This window comes from Trichoplax adhaerens, genomic scaffold (assembly GCF_000150275.1).
Source record: "Trichoplax adhaerens TRIADscaffold_9 genomic scaffold, whole genome shotgun sequence".
Lineage (NCBI taxonomy): Eukaryota > Metazoa > Placozoa > Uniplacotomia > Trichoplacea > Trichoplacidae > Trichoplax > Trichoplax adhaerens.
In genome coordinates, this window is record NW_002060951.1 from 688,323 (window position 1) to 708,273 (window position 19,951).

Consider the following 19,951-nt stretch of genomic DNA (forward strand, 5'->3'; position numbering starts at 1 on the left):
TAGTTATTGAGGATAAGCGTAGCTAATCCAAGAATAGTAAAGCAGAATGTATGCTTTAAAGCTACTGCTCCACGGAAAAGGAGTATTAATCGGTTCTGTATAAAAATTTAATAGGAAAGCTAGTTCCTATAGCAAAAAGATTTATTGTAGCAGCTTAATGCAGGTGCATCGATCAAAAATTATACCCGTGCAAATTGCTTCATCTGAGCAGCGAAAAATTCTCACCCTACCTTCATCTACGAGATGAAAAATTCTTAGAATTATCAGGAAAAATACTATGGAAATCAAGTTGGGTATTTACTTATTCATTAAACAAAATTGACGCCAAAATACGCCCAGAAGTTTAAATAGATACCTTATAGAAAGATATAAATCACATTATATATTCATTAATGCGCTAGTAATTTACATCCAACAATGCTAAGCATTTGTTGACAACTTTAAAATCAGATCTATAAATGGATGTCATCACCTAGATTCAAAATCGAATGTTACTAGCAACACATAACGTACTGATTTACCAATGAAATAAGACAATAAATTTAGAAGAATCTTAACAATTTAATAAAGCAATAAAGCCTATTTCTAATATATCCAAAATTAATTTCTCAGAAGGATATCTTTGAAATGTGAAATGGTCTTAATGTATGCAGAAAACTAAAATAAATGTGACAGTTCATATCCAAAAAGGAATCAGAGGTAATTTAATATCTTAATGTCACGGTACGAACTACCGTGAAGGAATAGATATCTAAATTTTGTTAATATAATATAGTGATATTATATTACAACTAGTTACTTACAATAGGAATTACTCTAATTATAAATATGTTTCAGTAAATTTAATGCTGTGCTGTAATGTGCACTGAAATGATTCTGTAAATGGACATATTGTAGTCCGACTGTGAAAAATTAGTTAGGTAGATGTTCTCACCCAAGTATTTTTATAAGATAACTCGTGAATGTTAGCTGTTGTAGAAGGGTATATAAGCCCGTCAGATAATTGAATAAAGTAGTTCTCAATTGTCTAGTTGAGTTTAACGTAGAATCAAAGGCGTCTAAATTCTTGTGAGATAGTTAAGGGATACTGAATCCCGGAGACTATAGTAATTTAGAGATTTGTTTTACGTTATCCTTGTCACGAAGCTGGTTTGTGGCACCTAAGTTCTCAATCTATTTATTAGATAACATTGAAGATAGGATCAACTGAAATTTATGTATGGCAAAAGAAATCCCATCCGCTTTACTAGAAATAATATTGGAAGTAGATAATATGTAAACATGCTATTAATGATTCGGACAGCTTACAGTAAGTTATTGTCTAAGTAATGCGTTAAACCTTCTACATATTATGAAAGTAGGTGAGGCATACGTAAGCAAGGAAAGGTTATGATTAATCGAAGATCAGTCGACCATCACGAGGTCTTAACATAATTACTGCAGCATCCTGTATTCAATTATTTCCTTGCTATATTCTTAAATCGTTTCAAATCATTGCAATTCCTAATTCAGTGCTGCCGTTACTTTATATCAAATATAATCGTATCAATTAGTGTATGAATGCCATTGTTAAAAATCTTCTTTGTAACAAGAAACCGGATCATAAACACTATCTTCACTAGTACTCGTGTTCCCAACTAACTTAGGGACCTATCGTAGTTCAACTAACTCTCAGCTACACAAATAAGCTACTAATGAGTAATAGGTTTAAATACTTCACTTTATTTTCGTTAAACTTAGTCGTAAAATGTACTAAAGAAAAAAGTAAGAATATTCTTAGCAATAATAGTAAAAAGATCTTGCAAGTGACTAACTGGAACTGAGCAGCTAAGCCAGTGCTCGGCTTTTTATAGTCTCGGCCAACGCCGATGGTGCACTTGTGAATATTCTTGACATAGCGACTTACACTGTAAAGTATACATATCCTAGTATAGTATTAAAATAATCAATACTTATCAATAGTTTAAGAGATACATATAAAGCTATCCTACTAAGATATTTCTTCTAAACTTAGGAATTGTACTTTGAACCTTAACAACTTTGGAGGTGATAGATATAATCCAGTTTAGCAGATCGGCAATTACTGTTTTAGTCTATCTAATCCTAAATTAAGGATATCAACTGTTAATCACTAAAATTACAATTAAGGAGACCGTAAAATATTTCTGAGATATAAACGTATATAGAACGTAACATAGAAATAAAGTATATGTCTCGAAGATTACTTTCGTGACAATTATACAGCCATTTTACGCGTACTTCTAGTTATTGGGTTCTTTATTGAATAGATAAAAACGCTTCGGAATATTGACGTGTGGTAGTTATGCTTCTGATATTGAAAGCGATGTACATGTTAGTCTAACCGGACTGGTTTGTTGAATTGGTATTCGATATCATATATACTTATCATTAAGTGAGACAAGAGTTTAGCTTAACTTTTACAAACCCAAAGATACATGGAGTTAACAGTTTACAATATTAAAACTGCTTGACGAAGATATTAATGAAGTTAATTTGACTTTCATTAAAGCGTATTGAATTTTCCGTAATTAATACAACCTTAAATATATAACGCAGATGATTAACAAGTAACTCTTTTACAGTAAGTTACTGATAAAAAAGCGCTATTAAAACCATTATTAATTGCTGGTATTTGATCATTTTTGATTGTATAAAACATTTTTGCTCAAGTATTAATTTTAATAAATGTTTAAAATACAATTATAGCAGTATTCATCTTCCGTCAGAGCATTTGATGCCGAAAAATTAGGAAAAATACCGGTACTAGGTCATATTCTAGCTTTATTATAGCGACAAAACAGTCAATGCATAACCTTCGTAATATTTCACTATCATCAAAGATTAATAATCATCGCACATTCTCATGGTAGTCTGTAAATGATAAATGACGTCAAAAGTAAACTGATAGCCTCGTATTGTAATTCTTAAAACAAATAAGATCACAAAATTGTTATAATTTACACTTTTATATATCAGCCAGTAAAATATATACCATGATAACGGACACTTGGACAGTCTACATTTATTTTTTCAATCGTTTCTCGCAATACTCTAGAAACAATTGAAATAATAATATTTTTGGTATTTCGATAAATAAAACCTTAATTTTAATTATCACAAAAATTTTTTAAATTATGAATAAATTAAAATTAATTAATTTTGAGGGCTATCTATTACGCATATAAAATTCTTATTAGTAGGCTTTCATCACCAACGTTCTAATTACCCTTACGAGTCTTTCGTTGGTCATCGTATTTGAGAATCTAAACGTTACATGGAAAGCACAAGATTCAACACAATTCGAACATTGTATACTTAGCAGTAGTGCAAATGTATGGGTAAATTTTTATTTACTTTTAGTGCTTACCATTGCAGCTGAGGTTACGTGAGCTAGCTTAATAGTACAAATAATAACTGAAAACATCAATTGATATGTATTGTACAGAGCTAACACAAAACTATCAATTCACATAGTTAAGGTACATATTTAGTATGTGCATCACAAACATAAGAACCGGTTGTATCTATTCATTTTCATGAAATTTTAATTGATTTACCATTTCAAATATGCCGCAAAGAGTTTCTATGAGTTTCTATTTACATATGCGACAAAATAATATATTTATAGCATATACCGTACTTTGAAAAAGAGAATTGAATAACTAATATATAAAATGTGGTAAGCGATATTGGCTAGGTTAAAATTAGCGATTCGATTTTCGTCCTCAAATGCGAGCTTATATAAATGCTCTCCTGGAGATTGTTGGTAGAAAATGGCATTTAGTTTGAACAGGATTACTTTACAGTGCACTGGCATCATAAACACTTCGCATGAGAATAGTAAGATGAACTGGTAGTTATGGCTACGATTGGCATAAATTGGCAGACTCAGTAACTTTGGAATCTACGTAAATAAGTAACAGTATATACTTTAGCAATGATTTTTAAATGAAATTAAAATCCTATTTTTTCTAAAACAATGAAAAAGTATAATAAGGAAGTAAATAGGATATAATAAAATTTATTTTTTAATATATTAAAGGGTGATTCTCTGTCATCTGAATTAATCTCTAAGACGACAGCAAATTATTTAAAATATTAGAAAATTGATGAACTTGTTATTATAATGCATCAAAGTATTCATTCTATGGATGATTGGTTTCTTACATGTTTATCTTAATCGAGTTTAGTAATTTATATTCTATCATATAAAATAGTTACGTTGCCAAGCTTAATCAATCTCTTTTGTACTATATATGTATTGCGGAATAAATTCACTACGTCTATTATTAGACTATCCAAAGAATCGGATATATAAAGAACATTAATTCACTTCTATTCATTCTCTGGTAATTTTACTTCATCTTTTCAACTAACACTTTTTATTTGTATCGCTTGTATTCTACTGTAGGCTTAAGCCATTATCATCCATGACAATGCAATGCAGGCGTCGAGTATAATAATACTAAAGCAATATGAAGATTTAATTAATATTAAAATAGGCAAGTGTACCTTATGTACGTATTTGAAATCATTTATCTGTTTGTCTATTATCAAGTCACATAGAAATTCGTTACTATTCGATATAATTCAGCAATTCCCTCTATAGTTTATGATAGCAGTTCTATTTATCACTCCTCAGATATTCAACAGTGATAAAACTTGAAAACTAAAGTAACTGATTACATGTATTTGCTACTGGAGAAACGAAGAAGGTTTTAAAAGGTAAGCTAATATTAGATTACGTAAATAGAGATGGGTTAGGTCATCCAATCAACTGTTATCACTACAATTATCAGGTACAGCTTTTAATGTAAAGAACTATACAATGGTCCTGATGTTTCTTATAAAGTTTGTAAAATTTGCTGAATCAAGCAAAAGTAAATGTGACTGTAGAGAATAAGTTAGATCTAAATACGCTTTGCTTAGCATAAATTAATTTAAGATATTCATGAATTTTTCACGTTGATAAATATAATGCAGCTCCTTACTGTATTATATTACAACAGTAAACATAAGGAACATTTTTATCAGGTTATCTTCCGGTGAAAAGTGTGATGGAGGGTTCGATATCTCAGAGGATTGAGATTTAGTCGCCATTTACAATTATTACAACAAAGGGTTTATAAAAGTTATGCTTTATTGTAGGTTAGTAATGTGAAGTACTGTGAGGTAGTTACGGTAGATCAGCGTGCAAGCTGTCGTGAGTAACGAGTAGAAGTATTAGACTGTGAGAGACTAACTAGAAGACTAACTGAGAGGCTAATGAACTCTGAGGTAGAAATTGCCGGTATTTATAGTTTTAAAGATAGAGCACATGCAGAGAATAGGATTGTGGAATTAGATACAACATATACCATAACAGGTTACAAAATAGCAGATGATTGTAGAAAACAGCGAGTACTGTAATAACTAAATACAGTAGTCTATATATGAATGTAGAGTAAGCGGACTGTAGATCTGTCTAAATATAAGAGCAATACAACATGTCTGTATTTAAGAGTAGAATATAGTTACAGTATATTCTAAATACACTACAAAAAGAATGTAACAAATAATGATTTTAATGCAACTGTCATTAATAGATAAGGCACATAATATTTATTTTCTAATTTTTTGCCACAGTATTGGTTAGAATCATTTAGGAAATAAATTCTACAAATATTTATACAATCAAGGTTTTGTTATGTAAAATTAGAGCATCGCCACTTATATATTAATTCTCGGCAGCAAAATTTTGATATCGAAGTTTATCTAGTTTAAATTAATAATGTGTTCTATAAGAGAATAATCATTGATGCAGTGGATTGAATGATCAGAAAACTAATTCCTTTATCGGGATATAAATTAAAGTATAATGGTAGCGCCGTTATTAAATTAGCAGGAATCTACGGTAAGTTTTGGTAATAAAGTAATACTTACACAAATTTTAATAAGGCAATTTAGCTTGATCAACGACTTACCTTCCTTACTAAAGCATAATCTTTCGTCCTTTTAGTAACGTCCAGTAAAAACTTTAATATTAGGATTGTTATATTGAAAGATGGTCAACTCTGGTGTACGTTAAATAAATACATAGCATCCAAACACTCTGACGAAATATTTTGCTACACTATAAAGCAAATACATCTACTTTATATTATCCAGATGAAATAATCTTGCAGAAACCGCAAAAAAACTGGCAATAGTTTGACTTGATGAATAAATTTCACATTCTAGTCTCTAAAGTCAATATCAAAAGCAAAATTGCCTCGTAACTATTAATGCCAACTTTAGCTTCAACTTGCTGTAGGAATAGATAGAACTACTACAATTTATAAAATTTACTAGTAAATATCACCATTAAAATAGATTAATGTAACGATAGCTCAAGAGCCTGATAGCCAAAGTTAGGGCTTCCTTGTAGAATTAAATATTGTAACAATTGTAGTTTTCATTTCCAAGTTGAAATTAAAATCCACTTCGAGAAATAGATTATTTTCACTATCCAAATAAAGCAAATGTTATTAACCGATTTGGATATGATATAACATGAGTCAAGACTACAAAGACATCATAATATACTAGTTCAATAACCTGTCACATTGCTGACGGATTGTGACTCTTACCGTTTTTCATATCACTCTTGTAAATATGTGAGAGTATTGTAATTGTTGACATCACACAATTTATCCGCTTATGATTTTATCGCTTGGAATATAGTGCCGGAATTATCCTAATCCTTTTTCCGTATTTTATTTTACTGCTAGACATTATATCACCATTTATAATTCTATCTATTAAGTCGATTACTCGAACAAACATGCTGTATTTCGGTACTCTAATGAGTTATATCATATTATACATATTTCAATTTCAACTTTAGAATATTGACGTACTTTCCTTCTGTAAGAGACAATATTTTCGTCAATATATTGCTATCCTTATATCTAGTAATACAGTTAAGATCTAAATCTAGCGAACTCTTCCAGTTAGTTATTTACGTTTTTTTCATAAAGTTCTGAAGTGATAAGAAATCAGTTTGTCATTGGGTTAGCAACAATGTTTTTATTTCCCCTAGCGATGAAAACAGATATTATTTATGACTGTTAGGTAACAAAGCATGTTTTGATCATCAACTGTGGTAGTTAATTCAAAATATTGTTATTATGATACGAAACGTATACAGATATAAACACTTAAAGAAATTTTTTAGTTAAAAGAATATAGGTTCATAGGGTGTAATAAGTTTGAACTACTCTTATTACTCCTACTTATTGCTACTTCTGGCACCTCCATGGGCAGCGATGCAAATAAAATTATTTATTTTTTTAATTTGGAGAAGTAATTGTCTATTTTGCCTTGTGATGCCACATCCGACGCAGATTATAAAACTTTACTCCTTACTTATAATTAGATTTTCCTAACACAATGAAACTGTTTATATTCCAGCGATCTTAAGATATCTATCTTATTTTTTTAAAGAATTTAATATTCTTATCTGGCAAAAACTCAGATATGTCGGCACAGCTGCTTACAACAATTAATAACTTTAGATCTTTACATTTTCTACATTAGTTGGTATGATAGCATAACTTCTACAATAAGTATGAAACAAGATGGTCTTAAGCTCAAAACATGACTGCGTTGCTATTTGATTTTATTTCGAATTTTTTCATTTCTTTACAAGAAATAAATAATTCGTATGTGATCTACATGCAGTATAGAGCCAAAATAATTACATATGATATGAAGTTGAAACTAATGCAGTATAATTAATTTCACTTGTCAATTTTGACTTATCGCATACCCGTAGCGCTTACTGTATAAATAGTATGATTCTTGATGCCTAAATCTAGGATTTTAAAATGTTATATTCAGACCGTCAATATGAAGAATTTCGGCAATTTGCATAATGCCTAGTCAATTTGCAAAATTCCTACTCGGTTTGCATAATGTCTAGTTAATTTACAATAAGGCAATATCATACCTTATATGCTTTAAAATTATCAAGTATTAGGTCTTATAGAATTTATCTCAAGTAGTTGCACGAAAATAGAGTTGCAGTGAATTTATTAATGGTTTAAATTCTCGGGAATGTTGATACACTAAACAGTCCAGGATTGCAAGCGACTAAGGCGTACATGTAGTACATGCACTAATGGGAAAACTATTGACTGTAGGATAAATTTGGATGAGGTAATGAATGAATACTGTGGCATTTATATAGCATCCCCTAGCGCGCAATTTGATAATTCTATTCACGACGAAGACATACAAGTATTGCTACGTTTAGTCTAAAAGTCAAGATTTTAATGCTATCAAAAATTACAAAATGCCAACACACGGATATGTTTAGTACATATTCTTGATAAATTTTCTAATTAACTTTTACTTGACTTCATTATCCCATTTTTCTATTAATATAATGACTATTAAAATCAACTACTAAAATTGATAACATCCTAAACGATTGTTTTCTACAATCTTATATCTTTGCATAGATATTATTTTTCATAATAATATAATTCACTTCCAAATACTTATTAGTAAATTGAAGCACTTAATAGTAAGGAAATTGTCACACTGATGAAAGTAAAATAAAAGTCAAAACTGTCTAAGTTTATCCTCGATATCAATATAACCATAGTTCTTTCTGTTATCTTTTTGAATTAATACTTCAGTTACAGTAATACTACTTCAATAATGAAAATTTAATTTATAGCGTTGATAGAAATGTCGAAACAAAAATAGCCACAATAGAAATGACGTCCTAAAGCTTGGATACCTCAATATTGGTGATTTATAATGCTAAATAATTAAATGCAAGTTGCTTTCACGGTACTGTATATCCCATCCCACATTCGGTATTTTAACGATCACTATTACAATATCATCAGACAGACTTATACCCATCAATCCGGTCACTATTGATATAGCTGTTCTTCATTCTTTTCAATAATAATTGATTTATAATCTGCTTTCTGTTTAAGTTCCATCTAAAGAGTTCTGTTACGTCATTGATGTCGAGAATAGATTACAGAAATTGCTAACAATACAAGGAAATATCAATATTAGTTTAATTATGATGATAAAAGTTGCATCAAAAGAATAAGTTCTCAAGCTATTAAGCTAATATGTAAATTGGTATTAATTCTCTCGATCCTGCACGTTGAATTAAATACGCTATCTACGTCTTCTTTAGATCATCTCTCAGTTAAAGAGATAAAATTTGATGTCTTTTACACTCTCAATTACCATTGGCCATACAAAATTATTAAGGTAAGATAATATTAACTAATACTGATTTAAACGAGAAGTTAAATCATGTCTTATTTCAATTAGCCAAGAATCATTATCAGCGCGGTATGCGGTTATAAGTTTTTACGTTTTAATTTTCATCAATCCTCTATTAGCTTACGAAATTAAGTTATTTAAGAATCTTTAAAGCAGCTTCAATCTCGTACATAGAAAATCCTCCAGTACTCATAAAATTAACGTAATTTAATCAATATCTGTGCCATTATATGTATAGAGGAGAAATTCGAAGCTTATCAAAGCCATCTTCATGCACTTTTAAAGTACTCAAATGGGATAATCTAATTACATTCGCAATAAAAATATAATTTAAATTTAGGTATCAGTAGATAAAAAATCACGTCAATTAGCTAACAATGTTTGACGTAAAAAAATTAATATTTGTGAGCGTTTTTCTCATCAATAACTGGAGCGGTACTAATGTAGCTTTAACGCCTACGGCACTATGTAGTGCTCTGTGACAGTGCCAGAAGTAATCATTATCTAGCACTGAAGATTATAATAATATTTACAACATTTCTTAGATATAATTTCAAGATAAACCCATGAGTTTACGGTAGAAATTTTGATTACCCTTTAAATATCCTGATTATCTACCTTGCTCTCGTACGTATCAGATTAAGAGGTTCTTATAAATTTTATTCATTAACACAGATAATAGTATAATAGCTACAGTACTCGATATCTATCTTCTGATTTTTAAAAGTTTCAGTGTCAACATCAAATATTTAAGATTCACAAAATTATCGGCGGTAATTAAAGCTAATATGGCACACTGTTGGGTAAAAATTGATGACATCAAGAAAGAGCACTTATGATCTACGTACGTTCATAATCAAATTATCCAAGCACCTGCAATATTTGTAAAGTAGAAATTATTAAGTTCTGAATTCGAGACACTTAGACTAACACAGCAGTAATTATTAATAATTAGGGAGTACCACTTAAGACGTGAAAGTACATTAAGGTTGCTTCTACTGGATACCGTTAACTGTGTAAATATCTTATTCTATAGATTTCGATGGTACATTAAAACGGTATTATCAGTAAACAAAGTCGCTGTATACTGGTACTAGGTAGTCAGTTAGAACGAACACTAATCTAGTAGAAAGGGGTTTGACGTTTTTAAACCGCACCTGTCGAATATTCTACCTTCGATAATATTACTTTATTTCCGAAGTATTATCTTGCAAGGTAAAACTAAAAGTTCATTTCTAGATTTTAACCACACCTTCTTTCTGTAGTGTTATTTTAAATTGAAAAATACAGTCCTCTAATATCATTTTTATTGAAATTGTACATATCTTCAGAAAAATGATTCAATTTATTTTCTGATTAATATTCAAAATTTAATGGGGTCGAATATGAAAGATTAGCTATCAAATACTAGTTACTGGTGAAAGTTATTACGAAATAACAATCGCGCCTTTCATCTGGAATTAAATAAATTATTCCTTCAGGCTCGTATTCTCAGAATAACAAAATTTTCGGATATCTTGTATAAATCTATTTACACCTATTGCGCCATTACGCAAAGTTAATATAGAAACTCTTCACATCCGGTAGAAATTGAAAAGTAGTTCCCTTGAATTTATTATGATCGTTCTACACCCAATTCTTTTTTATGCATTAGAATACAATATAGCTCTATCAAGCAAAAACAATATTTTGAATACGCTTATTTATAGATTGTAGGCTAACTAGAGAGTAGACTCATTTATGAACAATTTATTTCTATACTAATAGATTAAAAACATATAAAAGCATATATCAGTTAAATTTTTGTGAGGTTAACAATTTTACGAATATAATGTCAATATATATCTTGCACTACAATTAGTCACCGGTAGGACAAAAGAAGATAAATGACCAAAAAAATTTGTTCATACAGGAAAACTAATATTAATAATGAATTTTATCTCTCCATAATGACCATATTTAGACTAACATTAAGATTTTGCTCATTATGCAATGCATAAGTGTGTCACTTATCTATCAACGCTGCATCTAATATTATAGCATGCGCAGTACAATATAAAGTTATTGTGGCTCTTAACCCTAAATCGCTCTATCTTTTGAGTCCTGTATCAAATATTATGTCTTCTAAGAACATATTGACAGCATTATCCAACATTATATATCTTCTCTTTGCTGAATAATAACATTATAAATAAATAGTTCGTTATTTGAAACTGAAAGCAAAATTTCTGAAAAATATTACAAATTGTATTGATAGAGTTATAAAAGACAACAATAAGTATCTACTTTGAAAAAGTGCATTATTAATGACTATAATGAGTTTGAAGAATAACCTAATATCGGCTAAAATTTTATGATGTATTGTAGACAAACAGAAAATTCTAAAACGATATACTAGTGAGTGTTACAGGAAAAATTTATACAAATTATCAGTCTTAAATATTTAATCCCTTATTGTCCTATATTTACGTCGTCTAATTTAGGGATAAAGTGGTTAGTCATTTCAGTATTAAAAATTTGACTATTACTATAACACGCTGATATTTGAAAATTAAAAACTATATAATTTATTCTTGTAATAGCAAAATCTTTTTTCATTGTTATACTTGAAGCCTAAACCGTTATATTGTAGCTTGATCAGAGTGTTTTACTTTCGTTACTATATATGCATATATTACCCATATCTTGATTAAATCATCGAGTATCTTAAAGTTTGTGTAATACACTGGAATTTAAAGTATTTTAAATTGACTGGAATCGAAAATTTAATTGCAGCAAATTGAATTAAAACATTTGTTAGAAAATATTTTTTTCATCCCGAAATAAACTATATTACTTTCATCATTATTACTCACTATTTCCTTATAAATCTGGAACGTACTATTGTTACAAGCACAATAGGCATTATATTTAATAGAGCATATCTAATAGAATATCGATTCATATTGTTCCAGCACAGTGTACAGTTCCTATTTGGTATATCAGCTGGCACATTCAATAAGTCTAAATTAATTAAAATTTTTAATCCGTCAATTTTTCTATAGATTAAACTGTATCATACCAGGTGCTTAAGAATTAAAGATAAGATAACAGATCAATTACTATCGAATGTTGATATTGTTTATATTCGATTACTTTTAAGTTTATTAAATGGGCCTAATATAGCACCACTTTTAAATAATTTCAGATCAATACATCTAAGTATCATATTCGTTTTACATAAATACAACGAAATAATTTTTTACTACAGCTTGAGTAATCGTATCATTTGCGACATTTTTAATTCAAGAATTGTAGTATGTCTAATACAGGTTTCAAAGATAAAGTCATTTCAATGATTAATAGATTAATCAAAGGCGATTTGTTTGAACCTATTACTGTCACTCTCAGAGCTTACTTGTTTGATATATACACTTAGGTGGCATGATCGAGAAATTGAGTTTACGGCAGTATTCTACTTTACCACTCAACTTCGATTTGTAACCTTTTAATTATTCTATAAAGCTATTATGTTCGTAATAAATTTACTTTTATACTTCATTTTTACCATGAACTATGACATAATACAGTAACTCTTCTTTCAAATTTGTCTTTAGCCTTTATTGTCACAATATTGGCTAGGTAGTAAGCGTCACAAATAAAGTAAACTCATCTGCAACAGGATCATGTTTTATTAAAATTACATTTACTTACTCCATCGTCTTAATAAAGGTTCATTTTAAATGCTGTAAAAAATATAACTAGTTATTGTGAAAATCTATTATGGTAATTGGATCTAAGAGTAATAGATAGTATTTAAATTTTAATTTCTCCTTTACTCTATTACCATGTACTATAACTATGTTTATTTTAATATTAATATTATGGAATAGACTAAACAATAAGTTATCAATAAGAAATGATTGCTCTCAGACATATTATCGAGTTCTGTGATGGACATTTGTAAGCCAACAGAATAGATGATAATAGTGACTTATCATAAAACTCATACACACATTATCCGCTCGCTACATCTACTCAACTTAAATTAGCAGATGCACAATTTCAGTTTTAAAAGCAACAATAGTTTATCTAAAAACTTATGAAACATATGAAAAATAATGGTAACCCTAACTTAATAACGCTAATGGGAAACGTTGTACCCAAACGAAAAGATGTATCCAATAATTTGGATAAATTATTGAATAAGTGTTATTACGTTGTTATATTCTACTTTTCATACCTAGCTATACGCAAAAGAATTTATGGTTAAAGCCATATATATCATAATCTAGGCTTGTCTTAATTACGTACACTAAAATATTTAATGATTACCATAAAGATGTAAATATAACTATCAAGATAATAAAAAATTTTGTCATTTTAGACCTTCCAGAAATAAACTTGCGAAAACAGATAAAGAAATGCTCTTGTTATTGTCATTTACGATAGCTCTGATTAAAATTAACTTCCTCTATTGAGGTATAAGTATACACGATATAGATAGATCATATTAACTCCGAAATATTGATGCTAAAGATTATGTATAAAAAATTAATCAATAATCCTTCTGAAAGCATTTCCGAAGCTATAATTAAAATTTAATACCTTGCAGCTGCCGATTATAGTTGAAAACAATATTCTAAGAAGCACTTTATATTATCATTTCCATTAACTACTGAAAAATTTACCTGAAATACAGAATTTAGGGGTTCCTCTATAAAGAGGATAAGATCGTAGTAATGTGCATCTATGGCATTTGATGCTGGATGTCACCCAGTGAGTAAAGGAATATTAATACGTGTTAATTCTCTTAGGCCGGGGTAGTAATTTTCCCTTCCGTATTTCCATCTGGTGGCTAAATGCTTAAAATAATTTTAATAGCCTAAAATAATATAAATTTTATATATATTGATTCAAACCTTAAGGCTACCTTCAATATTATTATTCGAAACATAAAGATACTTTGGCAATATGCTTAGTTTAGGTAGCACTTTTTTAGGAAAGGATATCAATAAGTGTCGTAAAATAATTTATTGACATATATTGTTACAAGAAATAAAAGAAAGAAGATTATCAAGCCATCCAATTGATTGTATAATTGAATTTATTATCGGAATTATAAAATAATAACGAACTCCATTCTGTTATCTATTCTGGGTCAAATTGTTTAATACTACTGAATATGACATTTTTTCTATTTAATAGATGAAACTGTCAGCTTCCTTGAAAAATTGATAACTGATATTTTATATTTATTACTTCTCTTCCTACTATCAATTTAGAATTACGAAATAGAATAATTTGATCGAGCAACAGCTTTCTATCTTGTGAGTGACTCGAAGAAATTACCATCACGATACTGGCCTTGAAATAAAAAGAAATATTCTCAAAGAAGTCGATATTGTCACTGCAGATACCAGAATCTGACTAAAAGATCCTTCTTTCTGCTACTATTTCAATTTTCGATTTTCTCTTAGGTTATTATTACTTCGATTATACACATAAAACAGCCTAAACTAGCGTAAATTGCTTTAGCTTATACTAAGTTTTTGATAAGCGTGCAAGAAAATCGATTATTTGATTTAAAAATTAGACTGTAACATCCAGCAATTTTCTATCAATTACTTTTTTCCCGGCTAGTGGATTAAAGTCATGGCAGCATCAGCTTTAATTAGCGATTTAGCTACTACCAGTTCAAGTTGGAAACATACCTTTCCTAGCAATTCAACGGCTACAGACACTCTTTCTAACCCTCAAGGTATTATACAGAAGCGAGCCAGTGGTATAACAACTGACCAGGAGTTAATTAATAAGACACTACCAATCTTAATTGTTAGCTCGATATTAGCTCTAATAAATATTATCGTTAATACTTCAGTGTTGGTCTTAATACTAACCCGAAGAAAGCTGCGTGTTGTAGCCAATGTTATTATGGCCAGCATGTTTCTGAGCCATTTATGTTATTCATACTTTTACACGATACCTTATGTTACTTATAAAGCTATCGATATTTCAAGTCGAATCCAACTAAATCCTTCAAGTAACATTTATTGTATCATTATGCTATTTGTCCTTCCTAATGTTATGCCTCTCAATATGAACTTACACATTTGTGCTATTGCAGCAACACAATTTATCAGTATTTCAGCTCCTTTTTTCTATCAAAATGTGCTCATAAATGGTAAACCAACTATTTTTATTATCGTTGGCTTGATATGGTTTTTATCGTTTTTCATCGGTTTTATGCCATTTATTGTTGGATTATACCACTGGGAGTATAAATATTGTGTGCCCAAAGTCAAAGAGGAAAAGGCGGCACTTTTAATTCCTTGGAATTATTTTATAACCATCTTTCGTTTCGCCTTGCCGTTTCTGTTTATTTGCTTATTTTACTTCAGAATTTATTGCATCGCAAGGCAAAAATCAAATAATCAACTAAATCATGCATCCGATAATGTTACCCAACGAGTGAATGCTTGCAAAGCTGCTAAGGTCATTGGTGTAATTATTGGTGTTTTTATAGTTTGTAAACTACCACGAGATGCTACCAATATCATCCGCATTGCCGCTCATAATTATACTGATCCAGATCTATTCCTGCAGGTACAATATTGGTGTGAATTTGTTGGAATTTATGCAAGTTCTATTATCAATCCAATTCTCTATACCTATTTAAATCGATCCTTCCGCAATGAAGTTACACTACTCATAAGACGTTATAAAATCAAACGAGATAATCGGTACCTTTGTCAAAAAGATAGATCATCTCATTTAAAAAGCAAATCACAAAATAGCAGAGATGCTTGTGTTCGTCAACTCGACAATAAGACCAGTAAAGCAGAGTTACTTTCAAATCATGGCAAAGTATCTAAAACAAATACATCTTTACGTCAAACATTAAATGAAAGTAGTAGCGGTTCTAATATTCCAGGCAATCCTGCTATAGATGTTTCAGTATCCAATCATCAGTTCACTAAGTTATATTTTGATTCTCCTATGGCGACAGAAAAATGCCATAATGGCAAAATTGCAACCCCTCACGGAGACCATAATAATGGAAATTACTATAATGATGAAAATGGTGATGATATCTGCAGTCTTCTCCAATCAAGCTATGAAACAGTAGTTTAATTGCGTGATATCAGTATGATGATAACACAGCAGACAGCTTAGTCTCCTGTAAATCATTATATAGCCACTAACTACCGATATATACTGGTAAATGATCAGTAAATATAACCAATAGCTGGTGCATTAGATGATTAATAAAATAGTTTTAGCTTCCAGGTAGTCAGTTTCCGATGGATTTTACAGATATAACCCCATAATAATGATCTATACCTAGATAGCTACAATTTGGCTAATAAATGGTGTTTTGGGATTAATATCTTTTATCGATTAAAACTGCTTAAAGTTCAAGACGACTGATTACTATCTACATAATGGTCAGTGTAAATGCAATTTTGATTTAGCAATTAGAACATCCTTCGATCAGTTTAATAGCCTGATTAAAAACGTCAGTGAATGCGGTATACTGTAATGATAATTATCATCGTTGCACCCAATGATATTTCTCAAAGAAACTTCTAAAACCAATTACTGGTATAAATTAATATTATTAATGTATTGGTTATTCGCATTAATGATAATTCTATGCAGGAATTGGATACTTTATTTAAAAATTGTAAATTTTAGATACATTTCAGCACTAGTTCGCATATCTAATTAGATAACTGAAGTTAACTTTAATAAATGCATTATCTTGATCAAATGCTACCCTACAATTTTAACACCGATCTTATCACTTTATTACAGGTGATTATTACTGAAGGTTTGTAATGCTAAAAATATCACTGTTCAGCATATCCTTTTTCTTTTTCTTCTTTAACTGTTTACAGTCAACATTTTATTATAATTGTGATGTGATACCAACATACACGAGTTTATTTAATAATTCATTAGTCATATCAATCAAGAAAATTTAATTCATATGGCAGGATTGAATCATTTCTATTCTTTACGCTACAATTACTTTGCTTCAGTATGTCATTTTGTATTTTAAACTCATGTTTGAAATACTGAATGCTAAATTTCGCATTCTATAAGATGATAACTAGCATTTATGATCATAATTATAAAATAAATACAATTCAGAGCAGGCTTCGATTAAGTTTCATCGAGAAAAAAAACTTTCTATTTCAAATGATATTCATATTATGATTTGATACTGATTGATGGACCTTGTACTATTGTTATAACTGTAAACTAGGACTGTTTAAAAGTAATAATATTTTAGGCATAACACTTATTGATTAATACTATATGCGTATGGATATTCAATCAACTTGTTTAATTTAATATAATACCGTAATTTTAATTGTGAAATCATTTTAAGGACAATTAAGCATTCTAAATTCATGCAATTGTATAAAACAGCACGTACCTTCAAGGTACCGCTCCACGTAGGATTTCCTGTTTCTTTCATGTTCCCTATTGCCATGACGTTTTATTGCATTATAAATTGATTTTAAATATTCAATCCATTTCTTCATTATACAATTTACAATAATAATAATAGAGAAATGTTTTGTCCATCTTAATATTATAATGATAGCGAGTCAGGTAATAAGTTAAAATTAGAATTTGCTACTGATTCTAACATTTTGCCTTAGAGTTAAGCGTCGTAAACAAAGCAATGATAGATGAACTCTTCATCAACACTTATTAGTATAAGTGTCGCTCACACTGTACTATTTAAACGTTATTAAATAATCTACTATTATCACTAAGCTCACCATATATCAGGTTTTATGACTACGAGTATTTCCATTTATTTAATTTGAATTTAATAAAAACCTTAGCCTTTGAAATGTCGGAAAAAAATTTTATTTCATTGAAAAAACTTTTTGAAGTAAATACTGTCTTATAGATTACTCATGCTATTATTTAATATCATAGGTGCCTACCGGTAATTATCTGCAGATTCACTTTATTAGTCAACAATAGTAAAGAAAAATTTACATAATAAGGTGTTCTGAACTTTGATCAATTAATTTTATATTATCAAAGGTCAATTACTTCATCACCGATTTTTGCTGGATTCTTTATAAAGTATTCCATATCTATAGTATTTATAGAAATATACATTTGTATGATATAAATTATGATCAATGCTTGCCGATACGTGCATATAAATATGTTCACGATATTTAATTATAAGTTCAGTACAATATTGCTTGAAATTATTCAATAATACTGTACCACTGCTGTACTATAGAAAAGCTGTTGATCCGAGTTTGCACCAAAATTTTCGAATTAGGTACTCTTTCGACGGCATGACTTAGTCACTAGATACAGATATTGAGTTCATTATATAACAACAATAAATATCAATAATTAAGGCTAGCGATCAGTTAGGGTTTAACGGAAAATACACTCTTAAATTACGTTAATATCACGTAGTAGTATTATATAGACTTAAGGTGTAACTAGCTGTAGCGATCCTATCTAGCTCTTATTATACTTACAATAGTTAATGCCTTACGTCCTTCAAGCGATCTATTTTATTTGAATATGCCTTATACAATTACTGAACTATAAAGCAAATAAGTAGAAGTAATTTTATCAGATTGCAACAATTTCTGAGCTCTATATTCGTTTACAATTATTTAATCAATTGACGTCAGCTCTGAAAGAACTTTTACACTTTAATTGCATACATCCCGATTATAAAAGTTCTACTATTATGTTGATTGAATATTTTCTATTTTTATAAGATTCGTTTCATGTAGAAATATATTGAAGGAAATTGATTGGTCATTAATATTCTTAAGAGTTAATTAGTTTCATTGTGTAGTTATGGACTGGGTCAATCTCATCTGTTTAAAGCATATTCATTCTATCGGAGCTAAAATTTATTATGGTGGTCATAGTTTAACAGTGACCTTAAATGATGTCTTTGGGGATGTAGACCTTTTAATCAAGAAATTCTTACAGTGAATTGGGAAGATACAATAACCAAACGACTACAGATTTCCTATATATAAATTCATGAACTCGCAATACTAAATAATAATTTTACAATTATTCGCAATTATAGTTTAATTTTTCTATCCACTACGCTGATGTTAGAGACTGTAAAGTTCGTATTAACGTTCGTATAATACGTCATAAAAAGTGCTTTATGGGTTTATCAGTATCAGTATTTTCCCCTTTTTACAAAAGTACAAGTAATTTATCTGCATAACATTATTTCGAATATAATATCTACGTGAATAGTTTAAAATGATAGTCTAAACTTTATTCCATCTTATTTCAACTGGAATACACGGTAAAGAATCAGTTCAAAATCTAGTCAACCATGAATTTGAATCACCAGATTTCACTGTAATAAGTGTTATAATGTACGAGAATAATCAATTTCTTTTTCATTTTATAAATCTATTAAAAATGTACCTTGTTGGATATTATTACGAATCAAGAGCGAGATATTTCGAGCTTTGTAACCCCTTAGAAATGTTGTTATGAAACATACTAATTACATACACGGATTGCTGCACGGGTAGAGCTGATTCTTACCTTTATTCTAAGCTCGAGAGTAAGTTAACTAAGCTGCATATTAAAGAATATCCTTTTGCTAGTTCACAGTATTGAGTTCCACCATCGGATCAGT

General features: G+C 29.6%; 1 protein-coding gene across 1 annotated transcript; it reads left to right on the forward strand.

The window, feature by feature from the left end:
• Positions 1-14,931: 14,931 nt before the first annotated feature.
• TRIADDRAFT_58847 (uncharacterized protein) lies at positions 14,932-16,410 on the forward strand (the record flags this gene model as incomplete). The annotated part of the gene is made up of 1 exon (XM_002114852.1): positions 14,932-16,410. The coding sequence occupies one exon, from the start codon at positions 14,932-14,934 to the stop codon at positions 16,408-16,410; it is 1,479 nt and encodes a 492-aa protein (XP_002114888.1).
• Positions 16,411-19,951: the final 3,541 nt, after the last annotated feature.